The sequence below is a fragment of the Lethenteron reissneri genome, chromosome 34 (assembly GCF_015708825.2).
Source record: "Lethenteron reissneri isolate LAM-NWPU_2019-01 chromosome 34, ASM1570882v1, whole genome shotgun sequence".
Taxonomy (NCBI): Eukaryota; Metazoa; Chordata; class Hyperoartia; order Petromyzontiformes; family Petromyzontidae; genus Lethenteron; species Lethenteron reissneri.
In genome coordinates this window covers 4,869,035-4,888,787 of record NC_083812.1, presented here as the reverse complement: position 1 = coordinate 4,888,787, position 19,753 = coordinate 4,869,035, and the positions used below count along the sequence as shown (strand labels likewise).

Here is a 19,753-nt window from a genome sequence, read left to right as displayed (position 1 = left end):
TAAAAAAAAACCCATGGCAGACGCTTGCTCTCATAAACGTTCTCAGGTGCTTGTGTCTTATAGGCAAGCGATTATACCGTGTAGGGTTTTCCCCGGTTGTGCCCTGTGTAGCTCTCTCTGAAATGTTTGCGGGCGGGAGAGCACAATGTCGGGGCAGCATGCCGAACGATGGGCGGTGCAATCTCGGCAGCTGCCCAAGCCCGTGACCTGAAGAAGCTCCCTGCGTGTGCAGCGAAACGTCGGACGTCGTGCCGAGCAACACTCGGTGCGACCCGAAAAACACATCACAGAGCTGTGTCATTCACTGTACAAACGGTGACGTTGTTTTTGCATGACAAAACCCGTCGTAATATGGGCATTTGTAAAATATAGAATATGGTAATAGAAACGGTTTCTAAGCTTGATTGACAATTGTAACGAATGGTCTCCAATCAACCACTGAGATGCCAAGGCGTACATCAAAAGCAATTCATTATTATTACTCTTGTTAACCAAATTAAGTTATTTATGTAGAACCAGGTGGTAATCAACTGATAACCAAAGGGGCCCGCTGATAAAATAGACGGTGGCATAGTTGTCAACCCATACGATTTAGCTGTATTCTTGTAAAGGGAAATTGAGTTTTCAGGTCCATACGGTGTACAGCCATTTCAATACGGGCTTTGTAGGATGAACGTTGAGATTTCCAAGGGGCACGGGGTGACCAATAAGGGCTGAATTGGTCTGTAATAAGTTAGGCACTGATAAGGGGTTGACGTATGCAGTAGGGAAATAAAAACTGTTTAATATAAACACGCAGCTGCTGTGGAATTCAAGGTACTACAGTAAATAACAAAAATGGATGGCTGGGGGCAGTGCCTAGAGCACATGACTCACTGCAAGAAGATTAAAAGTTCAAAGACTGGTAAACCATCCGGGTGCCAAGTGCTACTTTATCAGACCTCAAGAGGAGCTGTCATTTTTCGATTTAAAGCTTTCGTGACTGCAGGGATTCATCTTCTTGGTTCTTTCGGTAAAGTCACGTAGAAGGGAAGTGATAAAATAATAAAAATAAAACACAATAAAATAATTCTCACGACGTTTCGGCCACAACGCAAGCAGCCGTCCTCAGGTGAAAACCAGGTCCATCGAAACAAACTCTGTCGCCTCGACGGACCTGGTTTTCACCTGAGGACGGCTGCTTGCGTTGTGGCCGAAACGTCGTGAGAATTATTTTATTGTGTTTCATTTTTATTATTTTATTATTTCCCTTCTACGTGACTTTACCGAAAGAACCAAGAATATGGATCCCTGCAGTCACGAAAGCTTTAAATCGAAAAATAATAAAATAATTAAAATATAACAGACGCTGTCTTTCCGACAGCTCTGTTTCTTCACCTGAGGACGGCTGCTTGCGTTGTGGCCGAAACGTCGTGAGAATTATTTTATTGTGTTTTATTTTTATTATTTTATTACTTCCCTTCTACGTGACTTTACCGAAAGAACCAAGAAGAGGAGCTGTCATATCGTGAAATCGCCCTGGCCATAGGAACGTGGAATTTCCACCACCAACCGAGGGCGACCAGGATATGTTGTTATATCCTTGCATTAATGAATAAAACATCCCCCCGGGTTTGGGTGAATTGGCACAAGACAAACTTGGCGTGCAAATCGTACCTGAATGAATGCAATTTGCATATGCTTATGTACATATATATAGCACGGAGAAAAAACAGAGATAAGCAGCAACACATGCTCGCTTGAGAAGTAAACCAGATGCTCGTGTAGAGCCCTGTCGACAATATACAGTACACCACTGGATGAAGGCCTCTGCACACTGTGAAGGGTTTTATTTGACCATACTTCACCAGATTGGTCAGCGTGAGTTATTAAAGATGAGTGCGGGAGCGTAGAAGTACATTTCTTTTAGATTTGGTCCTGCCCACTGGCAGGTCTTTGGCTCAAACCCCCACCCATCCTGTATGATCTACAAGGTCTAATCAATTCCACGACACTTCCCTCTGTTGCCCAACAACGTAGCCCATGTAATTTATAGCACCCGGTATGCATGTTGGCTGCCCATCCAAGCTCAACCCTGCTTTTAGCTTATGTATGTACATATGTTGAACTTATCTCACACCGTACGTAGCCAACCGTGCTAACCGGAGGTGCGGAGCAGGGGGGCGAAGGATAACAACAGCTTAAAAGGTTGTGAAAGTAACAAGACAACCGCAAATCGCGAACTTTAACGGCTCGCTCCTCCTCCTCCACCGCCACCGCCACGCTCACCCCTCTGGAGCACGGCCTGCACGCATCCCGTGTGGTGGACGCCAAGGCCGAAGATGGTGGCCACCGCGGCGTGGCCCAGCGGCTCCTCCATCAGGTGCACGGGCCCCACGCGCCACGCGAGCGGCGAGCTCCTCCGCCGTCCGGGCGGCGTGCCCACGTAGCCGTAGACGAGCGGTGGCGCCCCGGGGCCGCCCGCGCTACCCAGGCCTCCCGGCGTCGCCTGGATGTAGGAGAGCTGCGTCCCGCGCGCACACGGGGCAAGCAAAACGCAAGCGTCGAAGAGTCTCTCGTAAAAACCAAAAAAAAGCCAACGACGTGTCCCTACCGCCGCCGGAGAGGCGAGCCCAGATTCGTGGAGCGGGTGGAGTGCGATCTGCCTGGGTTCCCAACGGTGGGGCGTTGGTGTGGCCGACCTTGGTGTTGCCAGCAAGCTGTCCGTCCACGTAGAGGCTGGCAGAGCTTGGTTTGAGGACCCCTCGGTTCAGCACCAGTACCAGGTGGTGCCACTGGCCCTCCTGGGCCAGCTCCGGTGTCACGAACCGCACGCAGCCATCCTGGGAGCTGTCGTCTGCACGTGGTCAAAAAAGTACACGGTGGCGAGATGTTAACTACCTCATCTGGTATGCAGGAGGTCGTTAGTTCGATCCCGACCCTGACGCCTACTGTATGTTTGGAGTTTGCGCATTTTTCTCCCTGTGGTCACGTGGAATTTTTCTCTGGGTTCTCCGGTTTTTCCCTCCAAATGTAGAATCAATAAGCATTTAGAGTAGTTGGCTACTATACATTTAAACGTGATAAGCCACTTCGTTGAGCTATCAGTAGTGGCCAGATCGCTTCTTAAAAAGAGCTATTTTGCTCAGTGGGCCTTACCTGGTAAAATATAAAATAGTTTTAGAAGTACTGTGACAGCGCCAACAAAAATGACCTCTCTCTTTAGTCTTTTCCCAATTATTATTACAATTGTGCTATCCGCATCATGGGGCGGACACTTGTGAGCGAATAATTAATAGAAAATGGCACACGCCCCTTGCCATATTAAACCTGCAGGCTATTAAAACTTGCATATGGGCACACAGGTTACAGCACTGAGATGTCACATTTCTGCATTGGAGGGAAATATCGCCATGGGTCTGTGGAATGCAGAAATGCAACAGGCACCTACTAATCTGAAAATACTTCTGCAAGGGGCAAAACCTGTATTTGAAACAATATATTATAAAAGTAGTTTCTTATACATACAAGTGTAGTGACTGACATGGAGATGTAAGTTCTTGGAGGCAGTTCTTTAATGAACACCGAGCACACTTTGTACCATACACAACCTACGCGGGTACACACTCTGCTGTCTCTCGCTTATACGCAACTCTACGCTGTTACTAGCCTACACACAATGCTAGCCGTCTGACACTGACGGCACTGAATGAAGACAGCCAACTATGTCTAGCAGCGCAATGTCAAGTGACGACGACAGCGACGAAGGCGGCGATCTTAAGCAGCAACGACGACGACGGGGATCCCACTCCAAACGACAGAACTGAAGTCCCCTCCCGGGGCCTTTCTTATCCTGTCACCGTGGCCCGGCCACGCCCCCCTTCTGGAACCTACTAGCGGGCTCTCGACGTGTCCCTTCCGTAACCTTTCCCCTAGATCTGTCTCGGGTCTATCACGTGGCCTGCTGTCAGTCAGGGCTGCTGTGAGCTGCAGGTCCTCTTCCCTGCCAGCAGCCGGCGCTATGCCGCTAAGTGACCAATTCTATGTCACTGCACAAGTTTAAAGCAGCCTCACACTCTTTGAGTATGTCTTGCTTGGGAATGTCTGACCAGTTCCTAAAGGGCTATGTTGCAAATTGGAGAAACCGGAAGTATCTTCAGAAAACTCACACGCATGCTGGAACACTGAAATAATCACGACAATTTTCGTGTTTACCCATTCAGTCTAGTAATCAAATCAATAAACAGTAGGTGTAATCGTAAGCAATTTCTTAAACGATCGGATAGCCCATCTCATCAAGGAGCATAAACCATCATTCAAATTCCAGTCATCCTCGCAGTGGCTTTTGGCTAACCATGAAAAAAAGACGGTCACTGTACTGTGCGCTTTGAGATGCGCTTCTGCGGCCATCTGGAACGCTCTTCTTTCCGCTATTACGAAGCCACTGGAGCTATGCACTTTTAAATATAGATTGAAAACTCATTTCTTTAGAACTCCTTTTTGTGTTCAGCTCGTTGTCCTTCCCCCGCATTTCCGATTAGCACGGTTGGCTACGTACGGTGCGAAAGAACTTCAACACACATAAATAAATACGTAAAGGCGGTGCGGTAACTGCAGTCCGACGAGGGATACTCATCCGCCATCGCGTCTCACCCATCTCCTGCAGGAGCTGCTCGCGCGTGCAGAGCAGCACGGCCTTGTCGCGCGGGAGCAGGGAGAGCGCCAGGCAGGCCAGGTGGCGGTCCGAGCCGGTGGAACGCCGCACCAGGGTCAGCAGCCGCACCGGGTGCGCCTGGCTCGGAGAGTCGAGCCGCTCCACGCAGAGCCACACCGAGTAGGAGAGGCCGGACGGCGGAGGGAAGACTCGCTCGCCTGTCGCAGGAGGGACGCTTAAGTCAGCGTGGCGGCGTTCCGTTCGATCGAGCGGTCTACTCAAGAGCACGTTGGGAGACCGGTGAGACTCTGCAGGTTCCCTTTAAAATGGGGGAGCTCTGGTCAAATTATTTTAAGTGTTTTTTGTTGTTGTTGTTAAAGTTCGTTTTGGGATATAGGTTTTTGTTTAAGGTGATTATATATATATCCATTACCATCAAGATTGACTAGTTTTTCGAACCTTAATGTGTGAATTTAATCGTTTGTATCAAGTTTCGACGACTATTAGTAAATGCTTTATTTGAAAACAATGCTCCACCACACGTGCAACAATTTACAAGCATCTCAGTTTAACGCCATTCCTCCAAAGTCAGCTTTAACGGGGTGCTGGATTCACGACTGGGACGGTACGAATGCACGTGCGTGTTTTTTTAGCAAACATCTACACTTTAAAAAGATGCAATCAAATCGACAATTGTCACCGTGTTTGAATCTTAAACTGCGTTTCATTTTTCGTTTCGTTACATTTTTATCGTGTTTTCGCATACATTACTCTGCTCCTTCGTATTCATGTCCGTAAACTGAAGCCTCGTTATGACGTCCCTGCTCCGTGCACTTTCCCATCTCGGATAAGTTGAAAGCCCCAAAACAATCCTTGTCGACGCAACTCGGATCACCGTTCCATTATTTATTGTTTTCCAGCAGTATTATTCATTTTTTGCTGGTTCCCCTGAAATACATTATATACTGAAGGTTTACTGTCCTTTCACTTTATGACATATATGTGTGGTTACGTTTTGAATATTTTAGCTGGTGGGCAACCGAGGACAGTGCAGCGAAATACATTGTCGTACAACGCTCCCACATCTATGCTCCCCATCTTCACTCGCGCGCACTGACCAGCGTGGTGAAGCCCGTTGTTCAACAGTGGATTGACGGGCCGTACACAATTCGTTTTTTTTTTACTTTGATCCAGATCTCCTTTGCAAAAGAGACGTCTGGTCTCGATGGGCTCTTACTTGCGATTTAAACATCTATCGTCTGTCTGTCGACTGTGACCATTGGGTCCCCTTCAACACGTTCAAAAGCAAAGACAAACGAAGAATAAAACGGCCTCTAAAGTCGAGCATGCATTGACGCACGCATGCACACGCGCGAACACATGCACGCATACGCATGCGTGTATGCACGGGCATGTGCATCCACAAGCACACACGCTCACCGTTCTTAAGAAAGGAAACAAGAGGTGACTAGAGGATTCAGTGGGCATGCCCTAGGGCTCAGAGAGCCAAACTAAGGCATCCTTAGGAAACAGCAAAGAAAATTTTAAATTATAAATAAATTCAAATCAGGGCAAGAGATAAATAAAATATTACAAGAATGATATACATTTTGTATTTTAGGGTACAACGTTACCAGCAGCAGTCATGAGTATCTGGAAAAGGCATTTTCTGCATTCTTCAACAATAAATCATTGCAATTGATGGGGAATCTCAACCAAAGCGGGTGACAGGTCTCCTTCGCATGAGCAATCGTACGATGCGCTTGGCCATGAAGCTGCTCAGATACAGAGCCCTATTGGCAGACTGCGCTAAATGTGCATAGGTTCGTGCATTCGTGGCGTGTACAACAAAAGGGAATCGTGGGGAGAGGTGCGACGGTGTGCCTCGCGCGGTGCTCACCTGAGCCCATTCCACTCGTGACGGAGTCGTCCGTGGGTGAGATTGCTACACTGGAGCCCCCAGGAGCATTCTGGGGGGCCAGGCTGGGCAGGAAGAGACAGCTGAGAGCAACACAAAACATAAACAAAATAAAGTAAACATCTATTATTGACTACTCTGGTTGACAACGCGGCGAAACGGCACACACACACAACAAGAATATCGAACGTCAAAATGTATCATCGTGTCAACGACATGGCATGCGGACAAACGTAAAAGCAATGCATTATTAATAGTGTCACTTAGATAACGTTCCAAAGACATCATGACATGTTTGCTGCTGACCCAAAGCCCTCCACGCTCATGTCGAACTCCAAGAAAGGGGGCGGCACGGCGGCCATGTTGTGGCGGGTGTGCAAGGGCGTCGTCATGGCGACCAGGCACTTGATGCGGGTGAGGGGGAGGGCGGCGCCCTCGGCTGGACGCAGGAGGCTCCGGCTAATGCGGCAATTTTCCGGTGGCCGGCCCGGCACGGACGGATCTGCCCGACCGACGCACGCAATATTTGGCTCAGTCCGGCGCTCACCACAGCCTTAAACATCAGCAGACTAATAAGCATGATAAATGGTGGAAAAACTTAAATGGAATATCATACGCACAAAAACAGAATGTAAATGCTGGACATTGATCAAACCAATGCTTCTTTTGTGAAATACTCTATCGTAATGTAAAACCGTTCTACGTAAACAAATGTATTACATTATTAATGGTGGAACAGTGAATTGGAATCCAATATATTATTTTCGGGGGATTTTTAAATGCAAATTTAAACTATTCTTATATGTGCAATGTGATGAATATAAAAGCAACACTATTATTTTGCAAGGGGCAGAACAAGACAATGTTTTGAAATTATGGCCAGAGCAAGTGAATTTACCCAGCATGCAAATGTCATTTTTAGTTACGACGATAAACATTATCCCATTTGTCAATCCCTTGCTGGATGCGGGTCTCCCCATGTTTTGTCGGTTGTGGGTATTACTTGACCATACTTCACCATGTTGGTCAGTGCGGATTGAAGACTCAGAATATAGACGTGGGAGCATAGTACATCACAACAATGGATTCTGCTGCCCTGTTCTCTGCCACATGTAGCTTATATATATGTAATAAAAGGGACTCAGACACTTCTTGCTGACTCCGTGTCCTTTATTTGGGGTTCGCGTTCTCCTTCCCACACGGCACTCCTCCTGAGACTCTCTCCCTGGCAGCCCCACATCTGCCTTCGCTCCCGTAGCCTTCCACGCTCCTGCAGCTCCGCTGCAGGCTCTTGGTGCAGCCCTCCGGCTGCCCCCACAGCAGCTCCATCGCTGCTCCCTGTTCCTCCGTGCGTGGCGATCTCGCCACCTCCCAAGTTAGCCCTTCGTGGCCTCTATGGCTATCTCGCCATTTCCTACCTCAGCCCTTCGTGGCCTCTGTGGCTATCTCGCCACTTCCTACCTCAGCCCTTCGTGGCCTCTGTGGCTATCTCGCCATCTCCAACCTCAATCCTCCATTCTCTCTTCCACCCCGCTGGCTGGCGCCGTCATGAGCCCCTCAGCCACCAGGCTGAGGCACGGCGACCACCCAACGTGTTCACCACCCTTCACTCCCCCGACTGCCCAGATAGCTTCCTGTCTCCCCGCTATAACTTCTCCCCCACGTCACCCTGACTCCTCCCTCTCGGATCGTCATATCCGCCCCGCCCATTTACGCCCGCATTACATATATAACTTATATATGTGGCAGAGAACATCTGTTTTTCACATGGTGATGCCCATCCAAGTACTATCCAGGCCCAACCCTGTTTAAGTGCTGAGATCCGATGAGATTGGGCTCATTCCAGTTGTTTTTGTCTCAGGCAAGTACATCCATAGATCCACCTTCTTTATTTATAGTTAAGATGATAACACATTGGGTGTTAAGGGTCTCTTCTTCAGTCGAGACTTGGGTTCACAGATTGAATGATAGCAGGCCAACGTCTGGTTGTACATACGTATATTGAACTTCTTTCACGCCGTACGTAGCCAACCGTGACAATCGGAGGTGCGGGGGGAAGGACAATAAACTAAAACACAAAACGCAGTTTTAAAGAAATGAGCTTTCACAGGTTATCGACGATGCCCGAAGGGGGGCGAGACTGGTCTGTGAGAGTGGGCTCCGCTACCCAGCGAGGTGGGGTCGTGGCACACGTCCAGGCCCCTGTGCACACGGTGCGTCAGGAGGTCTCGCTCGTCCCACGCAGCACAGTTCAGGGGGTTCCCCAGACGCAGGAACGCCCTGCAACCGACAAGTCCGTCGTCACGATCATCGTCGTCGTCGTCATCATCATAATCACCGTAATCTCAAGAGATGAAATCATTCAATCTGTCTCCGAACTCCAGCGGGTCTACAAATTGTTACGATCCGCACTCGTCATTCGGTTATTATTTTTTTACCATTGTGGTGAATGAAGTGACTGACACCAGCTGCTGCAGGGGTCACATGGAGCCATTACGAACATTTATGAATAGAGAGGCATCGATGCCTACACACACACACGCATGATGAACTGAAGAATCTATATGAATAAATGATTCCTTGTGTGCTGTGCCGGCCTTCATAGGTGCTCGCTAACAACATTCCCCCCCAACAGCCTGTAGGCTACGCAGGGCATCTTTGTCTTAGTATTTGTTCTCGTGTGTCGCGTGCGTAAACGTGCACGTGCGTGCGAGCGTCAGAAGCGTGCGTCCTCATTGTAGCTGCGTGTGCGCGCGTCAACGCTTTGCGAGCGTGTGCCAAGGTCGCCCGCCACTTGCCGTAGCACGGGCGGCTCGAGGCCGTGACAGGCGAGGCGCTCGAAGGCCCTCTGCAGCCCGTCGTGCAGGGGGTGCGCCTCGCTCGCCAGTGCTCCGCAGCAGCGCAGCAGCAGGCGCCGCGCCAGCCCGGCCTCGCTCAGCACCTGCTGGCTGCGCTCCGACTGCAGCAGCAGGCCCAGGCGGTCGACGACCGCGCACTGCAGCGCCACGGCGCGCTGCACCACCGAGACCACCACCGCCGCGACACGCAAATAGTCATTGACGCGGCTGAGGGGCGCCTATGGACTACTTATTTCTGCACTGGGTTATATGATGTCCGTCTCTCCGAGGGCAATTCATCAAGCGTTCTGGAATGCCGCACTGCAAACGCAATTTTAATTTATAAAGCGTCCGTCTAAATGTGACCGAATATCAATATGCTGTGCATATTGGTGGACTGCGGGAAAAGATCGGGTTTTATGTTGTCTTACGTCGGGCGGGAAAGCTAGGAAGAACAGGCAGCAGGGGAATATAATTTGCGTGCTAATTAAGACATTATTAGATGCAAATGGTTGTTCATAAGTAGATGGAAAGAGGAAGGCCTTAAGCATGGACTGAAAATGTGAGGATAGAATCTGCATAGTGGGTGACACGGGAAGGGAACGGAGGAAAATAACAAAACCTAGAACCAATTGCGATGAAGTACTCATTTAATGTATTGGATTGCCACGTTGTTTAAAATTACCCATAACATGCCCTTCGCAGAGAAAAGGTAACCTGCAAAGTTAGGTGTTAGTAAAAGTTAATATGCTTCAGGGGGAAAAACAATCGACTGAAAAATAAACCACAAATGAATTTGAATAAAATATGAAGGGAAAAAAGTAGGAAAAATGTTTTTGCGAAAAAAAATACTGATTCTAAAATTAGTAACTGTCTCATACAAATCTAAGAAGCATGGATTGCTGCTGACGCCTCCATGCACTGTGAAAGTGTGCTTATGAATTATTTTCAAGTTGAGTCAATGTAATTGCCAAATTATCACAAAATCACACACCTACACAGCACAGTCATGTAGAGAATTTGCTGCAGGGGCATTATAGCATGACTCTATATCTATATAAAATTGCAGACAAACCTCGAAAAACAAGTTTAGAAACTTGCGCTTGGAGTTTCGACGTGCAGACTACGGAGTTACCTGTGGGTCAGTTGCCGAGACAACGGAGGGGAGGAGGTCAACTGCAGCCAGGACGGCGCCAGGGTGCACCAGAAAGGCAGGGTCAGGGCTCGCCTGAAAGAAGCCTGTGGCCTGCCAATCGTTGGACATTGGCCTACAGGGCATCCCGTAGAGTGCCCGCCTGTGAATTAAACAAAGCCGTTGAGCCAATAATTAATTATTGCAGTAAAGCATTGATATTTCTGCTGAAATTATTCATTGATGATGGTAAACCCAATTCAGTGCTCATCCAGCATGGCCTACAATCAATTCACACTTTAAGCTGTTTGAGCGTTACAGATCCCGGAAGTTGAGCCTGGTTAGTAATTGGATGGGATACTGCCTGGGTATTGAAGGCTTGGTCTGCGAGGTGGTTAGGAGATAGCAGTACAGAACTGGATGATTGAATCTATCTGTACAGAGCTTTGAGTGTTACTCCCTGCATACGAGTTTTCTCAAAGTACTCTGGTTTCCTCTCACAAGCCAAACGCAAAAAATTTACCCTCCTGAGAAAGTCTTAAAAACTAATTGAGGCTTTCATGATAAAAAAAGGGCATTATTATTAGCTTCAGTATTCTCTTGAACATATATGGGTGTCCGTTAGCGGCAGGTGATAATGGCCATATTATGAAGACAATGAAAAAAACAAATGAAAGTAAGGGACTTTGCCCCCTTGATGATTATTTTTAGGTCACGAACAAACAGGAGAAACCTGTTCGGGATGCCAAAACGTTTAACATTTTTCGAAAGGCAGTCGTGAATAAATTGCTAAAAATAAACTGATGAAATTGCTTAAGAGAGCCCTCCGTGAAAGCTCACAGACAAGGGGCTCCAGCTGGGACCACGCACGTCACCGACAATCGAGGAATGTGAAATTTCACTGAGATTTACCGTGATTGCCGAAACTGCTGATATTATACACACCTGGACGACCGTAAGGGCTAAAGGAACACAGTGCAACAAGACGTGGATTCACAACGAGCATTTATCAAGACGTTGTATGGGAAGAGCAGGCAGGCTACACAAGTGAACCGATTTTGTAAATGGATTTTAAACAAAGGAATGTGAAAATGTATAAAGTTAATAAAATAGCTCAAAGTGAATCTGATATGAAGAGAAAGACTAGGAAAGCAGTGAATCACCACTCTGCCCCAGTGCTTAATGGCGCATTACAATTCAGGGGGGGGACATCGTTTGAAGATTTGGTTAATTTATTGTCATATTTTTATCATCCAATTTGTATTTTTTCTGAGTTGTTTCTCTCTCGTTTTATATGGTGTCATTTGTATCGATCGTTGCCTTTAAGACATTAGCTGTGGGATTTTATAACTGTTATAACAACTCAGACAAAATGTCCAGGTTTAAACTTAAAAAGAGTTAGGGAAGTCAGTGGGTACAGTGAGCTGGGAGGAGTTACACATATGTGGTCGTGCATTCTCACAGCGAAAGGAACCTCTTAAGATGCCTCAACTAAGGGCTTTCAATTTCAACAAACTGAATAAAAGGTCAAGGTGGAGTTCTCTCGCACTAATAACATTTACCAAACCATATAGTGGTGACACGGTGATTATTGCACTGTGCTATGAACCTGGTGACCTTAGTTTACTCAAGCCTCTTAATTCCTCAGCTTCCATTCACCCCCCACCAATTTGATTTGCTGTCCCCACTATAATATATCAACCTGCTCCCGTGCACGGTGAACACTTGGTGATCTCCAGCACTGCCTGATAAATCAACTCTATCCCTCAGGAAATGTCAGCCATGTGTGCGTGGTGTTTGGGAGAAATGTCAATGAAACCTCGGTTTTAAGAAATGAATTGACAAACTATGGCTTTATAACATCCACGATGCCCTGTAGCCCCGATGTTACCAGAGTCTGTATGCATGCTTAAAACGATGTTGCATTTGATACAATGGCAGCAACAGAGAGCAGTGCAGCAAAACCTATTGTTGTACTGTACTATTATTCCATGTCTATGCTCTCCACCTTCACTAACCCCCCCACTCAACTGACCAGCACGGTGAGGGATGGTCATATTACCGCCACGACCCACAAGGCATGGGAAGGTCCTCATCAAGCATTAGGTTGACAAAGGGCCGTGTATGTGATGTACAATATAGATAACATAACGGCGGAGACAAGTAAAATTTAAAACGGAATGTAGCGGAGACTGTTCTTTGACGTGAGAACGATGGTGACCTCTGGACAAATAAGAGCCCAAAGTGAAATGCTGTGAATGTGATGGCGCTGCGAAATGTGATGGGGGGGGGGGGGGCAACGGGGCGTCGTGGACACCCTGTACGTTGCAGAGAACAACAGAGACCCCAAAACGGAAACAACCGTAGCAACGCTTCCTCCCGGTGAGCTTGATCAGCGAAAGAGTTTGAAAACAACAGCAACAAAAAAGCGGTTAGTTGTTTTTTTTATATATATATACAGGACATCGGCTCAAGAGGCCATAATCCCTGTATTCCTGTAGTACCTGGTTCTGGGAGGGGAAGGGGAGGCCCAGGGAGAAGGAAGAACAGTGCCCTCCCCGTCAGCCCATGCTTCCAGAACAGACATGCTAGCACAGAGACAGAAAAAATTGGCCATCACAGCCCGCGATGAAGCGACAGACCCAGAGCAAGCAAAAGGTTGTTAGGACCCGAAGACAAGGCAACAACGGCCAAACTGGAGAGGCGTGAAAGGGAATGTGATGAATCCCACGCGTACAGAAGATAAAGAATTTCAATTCTCCGCATGCCGATGACAATTGCCATTTACACCATTGGAACCTCATTTGCCAGTAAAAAATATGATAATTGTTTTTTTACCCTTCTATCTGGCAACAAAACTGACACCTTTTTTACAAGGAGTCATGTTTGCATAGACCACAATACCTGCAGTCATAATGCAAAAAAAACACAACTCTGATAGAGACAGCTTTCCTTAGAGCCTAGTCTACGGAAAGCTGTCTAGGGTGTGGACCAATCAACTTCAAGGACAGTGCATCCATTATCAAAGTTATGTTTTTTGTTTGTATTATGACTGCAGGTATTGTGGTCTATGCAAACATGACTCCTTGTAAAAAAAGGTGTCAGTTTTGTTGCCAGATAGAAGGGTAAAACCACTATTATCAATTGCCATTTACTTAATAATCACGTGAATTCGTGTATCCGAGTGCCCACTAACAACATTTGGCCCACACAGTACTCATGCGTTACATGGGGATTGTTGCCCCTTTGTATAACTTTAATATACGGCTTGTTTTGAGTAAAGATGCAATATTATTTGGGACATTTTTATCCCATGCAAAGCTGCCAGGATCTTTAACGCCAGCAGTCAACCAACTATAATATCTGGCTTAAGACTTCAAAAGCGCAAAATTCTCCTGTTTTCAAACTTCTACAGCTGGTGCATGCAGGTGGGGGACTTTAAAAATCTACGCCGTACAGCCCTCTGGCAATCTACACGTTAGATTAAGGCCTCTCCCCACAATCATGGCAGTTTTGGGAGTTTGTTTGACCACATTTCACCCCATTGATCGGTGCCGGTTGTAGGTAGGTTGCCCGGGACCGGTTCAAGAGTTACTTGCTACTGATATTTGCCGTGGCTGGGAATCAAACTTCCGCAGCCTGCTTCAAAACAGGATGTGCTCATTACAGTGCTAATTACAGCGCTAATAACAGCGCTAATTATAGCGCTGATTACTGTGCTACCACTTCAGTGAAATTGCTTCATATAAATGAATATTAATAACCACTGGCTTGATATTTATTAATTAGCACTTGCTAATATTTAACATATCAAAAACAAATTGCATGTGATTGATTACTGATTCATGAACTAAATTGCACGGTATATCATCAGTGTGCGCACCAGCCTCTAAAGGGACATTAGGTCTCGCATCACATTTGTTTCTTTGTTAACAGAGTAGGCCATTACATACCAACATCACGGTAGAGAACCCTTGCCACCACGATCACATATTTTCCATGAGCGTTTAGAACAGGGCCTCCCAATAATATTGACGCGGCTCCCCTGCTAAACGTTTCTTCACGACGAATTAACATTCGCGACGGGTTTGGACACTGCGGTCTTTCTACGTCAAATGAGACGTTTCAACAACAGCAAGTGGATCGTATCGACCCCAGGCCTGAAATGACCCGAACACCGCGATGGGGTCCCTGCGGACACACAAAGCCATCCATCGCCATCTCCCCTCAATCACTCTACCCCCACCGTCTCACCCGTGCCCCCCCCCCCCCCCACCTGAATATAACAAAAATAGATATGAATCCACACCCACATCTGTAGACAGGCATCTGCGAATGCAGTGGGTTCCATGGGTCAGAGTGTAGATTGAGTTGTGTACTTAATGCCATTGCGAAAGCGGGGAAAGTTCATTCCGATGAGGACCGCAATTTCTGTAGTTGAAACGTCTAACTTGTTAAATAGATTTGCTGTAGTGCCCCAAACCTGCTCTAATGAACTTACACAATCCCAGGCACCATTCTACTCAAACTGTAAATGTTTTGGATTTACTGTCCCGTCGTTACTCTTTGGTACGTTTTGTTTGCGTGACAAACCTTACTAACTGGCTGTGTCGGGTGGTGGTGGTGGTGTGTAAGCGACACAGTGACATTTACGCGATCCAGCCCATAGTAGGCCATTACATACCAATATTACGCGCAGAATACAAATTCTTAACGGAGCTGCGCTTCACGAATGCCTCACCGGTCGAACGAATCGGTGGCCATCTTGTAGAGGTGGCTGAAGACGCGGCCGCAGTGCACGAGGGTCGGAGGGCACGAGTCCCCGACGACGCCGTCTTCCGAGTCGGCCTCCATCAGCTCGGCAAAGAAGGAGACCTGCTCCGGGGTGCACGCGGGCACTGGCGCAGGGTTCAAGTCGCGGGTCTGGGCGAAGCAGCCGAGGAAGCGCAAGGCGTCGGCCAACTTCTCGTAGCCGATCTCGGTGAGGAAGTAGTGCGCGTTGGCCGGCTCGCAGCGCATCGCCGCGGTGAGCGCGTGCAGCGTCGTGCGGGTCAGCTCCACCACCTCGGCGGTCCGCTCCGGGGTTTCCCTGCCGCACTGGCCCGCCGACAGGGACGACTCCATGGACACGAGCATGGAGAGGAGGTAGACGAAGCCCCCGACGCGGCGGAAGGCGCGGCGAGACCGGTGGCTCTCGCGCAGGACGCCCAGGAGCGCCTGAGAGCAAGATGGAACAACAGAATGTAGCGTAGATTACTCCTATGTCGATTTAAAGCTTTCGTGACTGCAGGGATTCATCTTCTTGGTTCTTTCGGTAAAGTCACGTGACTTTACCGAGACAACCAAGAAGATATTCCTATGTCGTGAGAACGATGGTGACCTCTGCATAATTAAGAGCCCAAAGTGAAATGCTGTGAATGTGATGGCGCTGCGAAATGTCACGGGGGGGGGGGGGGGGGGGCAACAGAACGTCGTGGACACCCTGTATGTTGCAGAGAACAACACAGACCCAAAATAGAAACAACCCGCTTCCCCCCGGTGAACTTGATCAGCGAAAGAGAGCGAACGAGCGAGCGAGCGAGGGAAGGAGGCAGCCTCCATCAAGCGGCGACGGCGGCTTCAAAGCCTAAATCACGGCGAATCTAAAGCGTCGCGCGTCCTATGACACACCCGTGGACCTGTTACACAGCCCTGTGTTAATGTCAGAGGAGTAGGAGCGAGATGTGGCTGCGGACCGGTGGAGTGGGGACTCTCCCAGGGCCTGTTGCTTCAATGACATCAGCGGTGCAGGGACCCCCCCACAGTGTCCGCACAGTGTTTTGAACGTGCGGTTGCATTTAGACGATATAATACGTTGGGAAAAATAACAAGTACATATGGATTCCGTAACGCTTTTCAACACGTGTTTGTCCCCGGAAGTCTTTAATTGGCAAGATTGAAGCTGATTGGGTGCTGTTCAGGGCAACACACGTTCATGAATTTGTAATTGTCCTTTTTTCTCTGATGTGCGTCTCAAAATTTTGTGTATTTCAACGCAGCGAGTCAATTAACAGCGGCACAACTACGCCCGAGGTCAGTTCTCACTGAATCATCGTTATGAGCATTATAGTGCCTCCCCTCAGCCCCCACCCCGTTATGGGTGGACGAACGGACACACGGGCTGCTAATCCTGCATAATGCACGGGCATAATATTAATTTGAACCCCCCCACCCACCTCCTACGCATTTTCCATATGCTAAATTCCTCTTGATATGCAAATTATTGTCAAGGCGCTCTTCTTCCCACCTCCCCCCCTCCAAACCAGCTTAAATATACGCTCCAAGCTTGGTGGTGTTTCATTCTTCACCTGAGGACGGCTTGCTTGCGTTGTGGCCGAAACGTCATGAGAATTATTTTATTTTATTATGTTTTATTTTTATTATTTTATTACTTCCCTTCTACGTGACTTTACCGAAAGAACCAAGAAGAGGAGCTAACGCGTAAACGTTTCACAATTAGTTAGAATGGCGTTAACAACCGCCCGTTATTCCTCTCATTTCCCTCCACCTCCTCCCGGACGGCTCGCCCGCTCCGGACCGCGGACTCACGGCGAGGATGTCGGCACGGAGGCGCAGCTGCGAGGCGGTGGCGAGCGAGTTGGCCAGGCTGAGCATGGAAATCATCTCCTCCTCGCCGCGCGCCGACAGCAGCAGCTGCTGCTCCAGGGCGAGGGCCCGGGTGCGCGCCGCGGGGTGCCGCAGCACCGCATGCACGCTGCGCGCCCCGCCGCACTCCCGGAACACGTCTGGCGCAGGGCAGGGCGACAACATAGCGCGGCGGCGATCAGCGCGGGGTGAACGCTCTTCCCTCCTGGGGAGGGGGCGCGCGTGTAAAAGCCGTGCGCGTCTGGTACGCGGCGTGTTCTCACGTACGTAGGATGAACTGCCTTCTTCGCGCCGTACGTAGACGACCGTGCTAATCGGAGGTGCGGGGGAAGGACAACAAACTAGACACAAAATGCAGTTCTAAACAAAGGAGTTTTCAATCTCGATTTAAAAGTGAGGAGCTCCAGTGGCTTTTCTAATATCGGAAGGAAGAGCATTCCAGACGGCCGCAGAAGTGCATCATTTTGATTCGGATGATCTTGATTCCAATTGGTGGGGATAAAGAGGTCATTGTTTGGGGGCAGTTACCCGACACACAGGAAAAGAGTGGTGGTGCAGTGGTTAGCGCACTTCGCTATTGACCCGTCTGACCTGAACTAGATACCAGGCCACCAGCTAACATCAGTGATGTCTAAAGCGACCCTAAGCCTCTTCTCCCCTTTACCAACTGACACTGTCCAGCATGATGAAGTTTGGTCAAACAACCTCCATGACTGATATGGAATGGGGAACGCCTTCACATCCAACACATTGTGTCATCTATTTATTTTCGACATTATATTTTATTACAAAGTGCCAATGGTAATGTTATTGTGAGCACGGTTTGGTACTGCTGCTGCTGAAACACACTCGGTTACCTGAGTTGGTGTTGGATCCTTGTAAGATGATGGTCAGGGTTTCGAGCACCAAGCAGGCGTACTCACTCCACTCTTTGACTGATCCATCTACAATGCCTGAGGGGGGCGGCAAATGTTACCGCTCCCTCAGTTGTCTATGAACACCCACAGACTCTGAACATTAAAAAATTAATTGACGTACCGGTACGTTAACAGATAGAGAAAATAAAGTTATATTTGATTTCTAAGACACCTGATTTACTTCAAATGCACATTGTACACAAATTAAGTAATTCACATTACTTAACAAAAACAGACCAAAAAAATGTCAACATATTTCACACATTACACTTCACACAAATTGAGTATTCACATGAAGCATGCCCTAACCTCATTCACAAACTCGTCATTACAACAGAGATGCAGTGCCTGGCAAACAAGCCAAGACCGTGACGCATTCCATGGCCCAGCAAGCAGAACCAACGGAAGTGATCAAGTCAGACTGTACACCATAAGAGAAAGACAAAAACTAAAGTATCTTGGTCATAGCCAGGTATGACATGCATAACCTGGTAGAAAGCTGGTGATATATGGTCAAGAGGAAAAGTAACAAATCTAGATTAAGGTGGACACAGAGCAGTGTAATTTAACTTGGAGGACTTTATAGCGATGCAAAGCTGGAATGCGCATCCAGTGAAGCTGCTTCATCATCGATGTGACAAGTATGTACGTACGTTGGACTTCTTTGGGACCGTACATAGCCAACCGTGACAATGGAACGTGCGGGAAAGTACTCAGTAACGAGTAGAATTGAAAAAGGGAGAACAGGGAGATTCAATATTTGCACAGGAGGGCTGCACGGCTCGCAAGCTAGGCGGGGCGTGGGGGGGAAGCTCACGGTCTCCTCCGGCTGCCTCGCGCTCCTCCGCATTCTTGAGGAAGGCGGCGTAGTGGTGCAGGCCCCCGACGAGTGCCTCCAGCAGGCCCGCCTCTCGGTAGACCTCGCGGAAGATGGGCGGGGCGTGGCGCGCGAACCGCAGCAACGCGGCCGCCGCCGCCGCTCCGAGCGGTCCCGGCGAGGGTCCCCCGGCGTTGGCGCGCAGCGACGCGGCCACGCCGGCCAGCTCGGCGCGCGGCGCGTGCCGCAGCTGGAACACGACGTAGTCGAGGATCTCGAAGTAGCGCGTCTGCGCCGACGCCGGTTTCCCATGCAGGGCGGCAGAGGCCTCGTGACCTTTGCCCCCCATGGCGCCGTTGATGCCGCCATTGTTGCCGCCGCCGTTGCCGCCATTGTTGCCGCCATTGTTGCCGCCATTGTTGCCGCCCCCGGGGCCCTGCGACGCCAGTATGAAGTAGTTGGCGCGGTCGGACATGTAGACACTGGCCATGGCGTCCAGGGTGGCGCGCGCCAGCTGCTCGCCGTGAGAGCGCACGAAGGCCGACTGCAGCACGGAGAAGGCCTGCACGTTGCGCACGCTGAGGCCTGCGCAAAAAGGAGACGGCGTTTGGAGGGGTACGAAAAAATCATGAAGCAGAGCGGAATAGATCACTTAACTCTCATGCGAACGGCAATGCATTTTATAATCAAAACCATAAAGTATTACAATACAGGACTTTGTCAATCCACTGCTGTATCAATGTATTCCAATGCCATTCAGGCATGAGGGTTGTTTGACCATCCCTCATCCTTTTGGTCAGAGTGGATTGGTGAAATGGGGATCCGAGTACCGGTTCCACGTAGCCATGGCTAGG

The 19,753-nt window shown here is 48.7% G+C and overlaps 1 protein-coding gene across 1 annotated transcript in view; it reads right to left on the bottom strand.

Moving 5' to 3' along the window:
- Positions 1-19,753, bottom strand: part of LOC133350573 (WD repeat and FYVE domain-containing protein 3-like) — a 91,766-nt gene that overhangs the window by 69,907 nt on the left and 2,106 nt on the right. The window contains exons 4-16 of the mRNA XM_061565052.1: positions 18,900-19,484; positions 18,023-18,118; positions 17,109-17,305; positions 15,262-15,737; positions 13,025-13,108; positions 10,524-10,683; positions 9,350-9,564; positions 8,719-8,831; positions 6,858-7,053; positions 6,534-6,634; positions 4,633-4,851; positions 2,682-2,836; positions 2,269-2,503 (exon numbers count right to left, since the gene is read on the bottom strand). Coding sequence (XP_061421036.1) covers positions 2,269-2,503; positions 2,682-2,836; positions 4,633-4,851; positions 6,534-6,634; positions 6,858-7,053; positions 8,719-8,831; positions 9,350-9,564; positions 10,524-10,683; positions 13,025-13,108; positions 15,262-15,737; positions 17,109-17,305; positions 18,023-18,118; positions 18,900-19,484 — 2,832 coding nt within the window. The remainder of the gene's footprint in view (positions 1-2,268; positions 2,504-2,681; positions 2,837-4,632; positions 4,852-6,533; positions 6,635-6,857; positions 7,054-8,718; positions 8,832-9,349; positions 9,565-10,523; positions 10,684-13,024; positions 13,109-15,261; positions 15,738-17,108; positions 17,306-18,022; positions 18,119-18,899; positions 19,485-19,753) is intronic.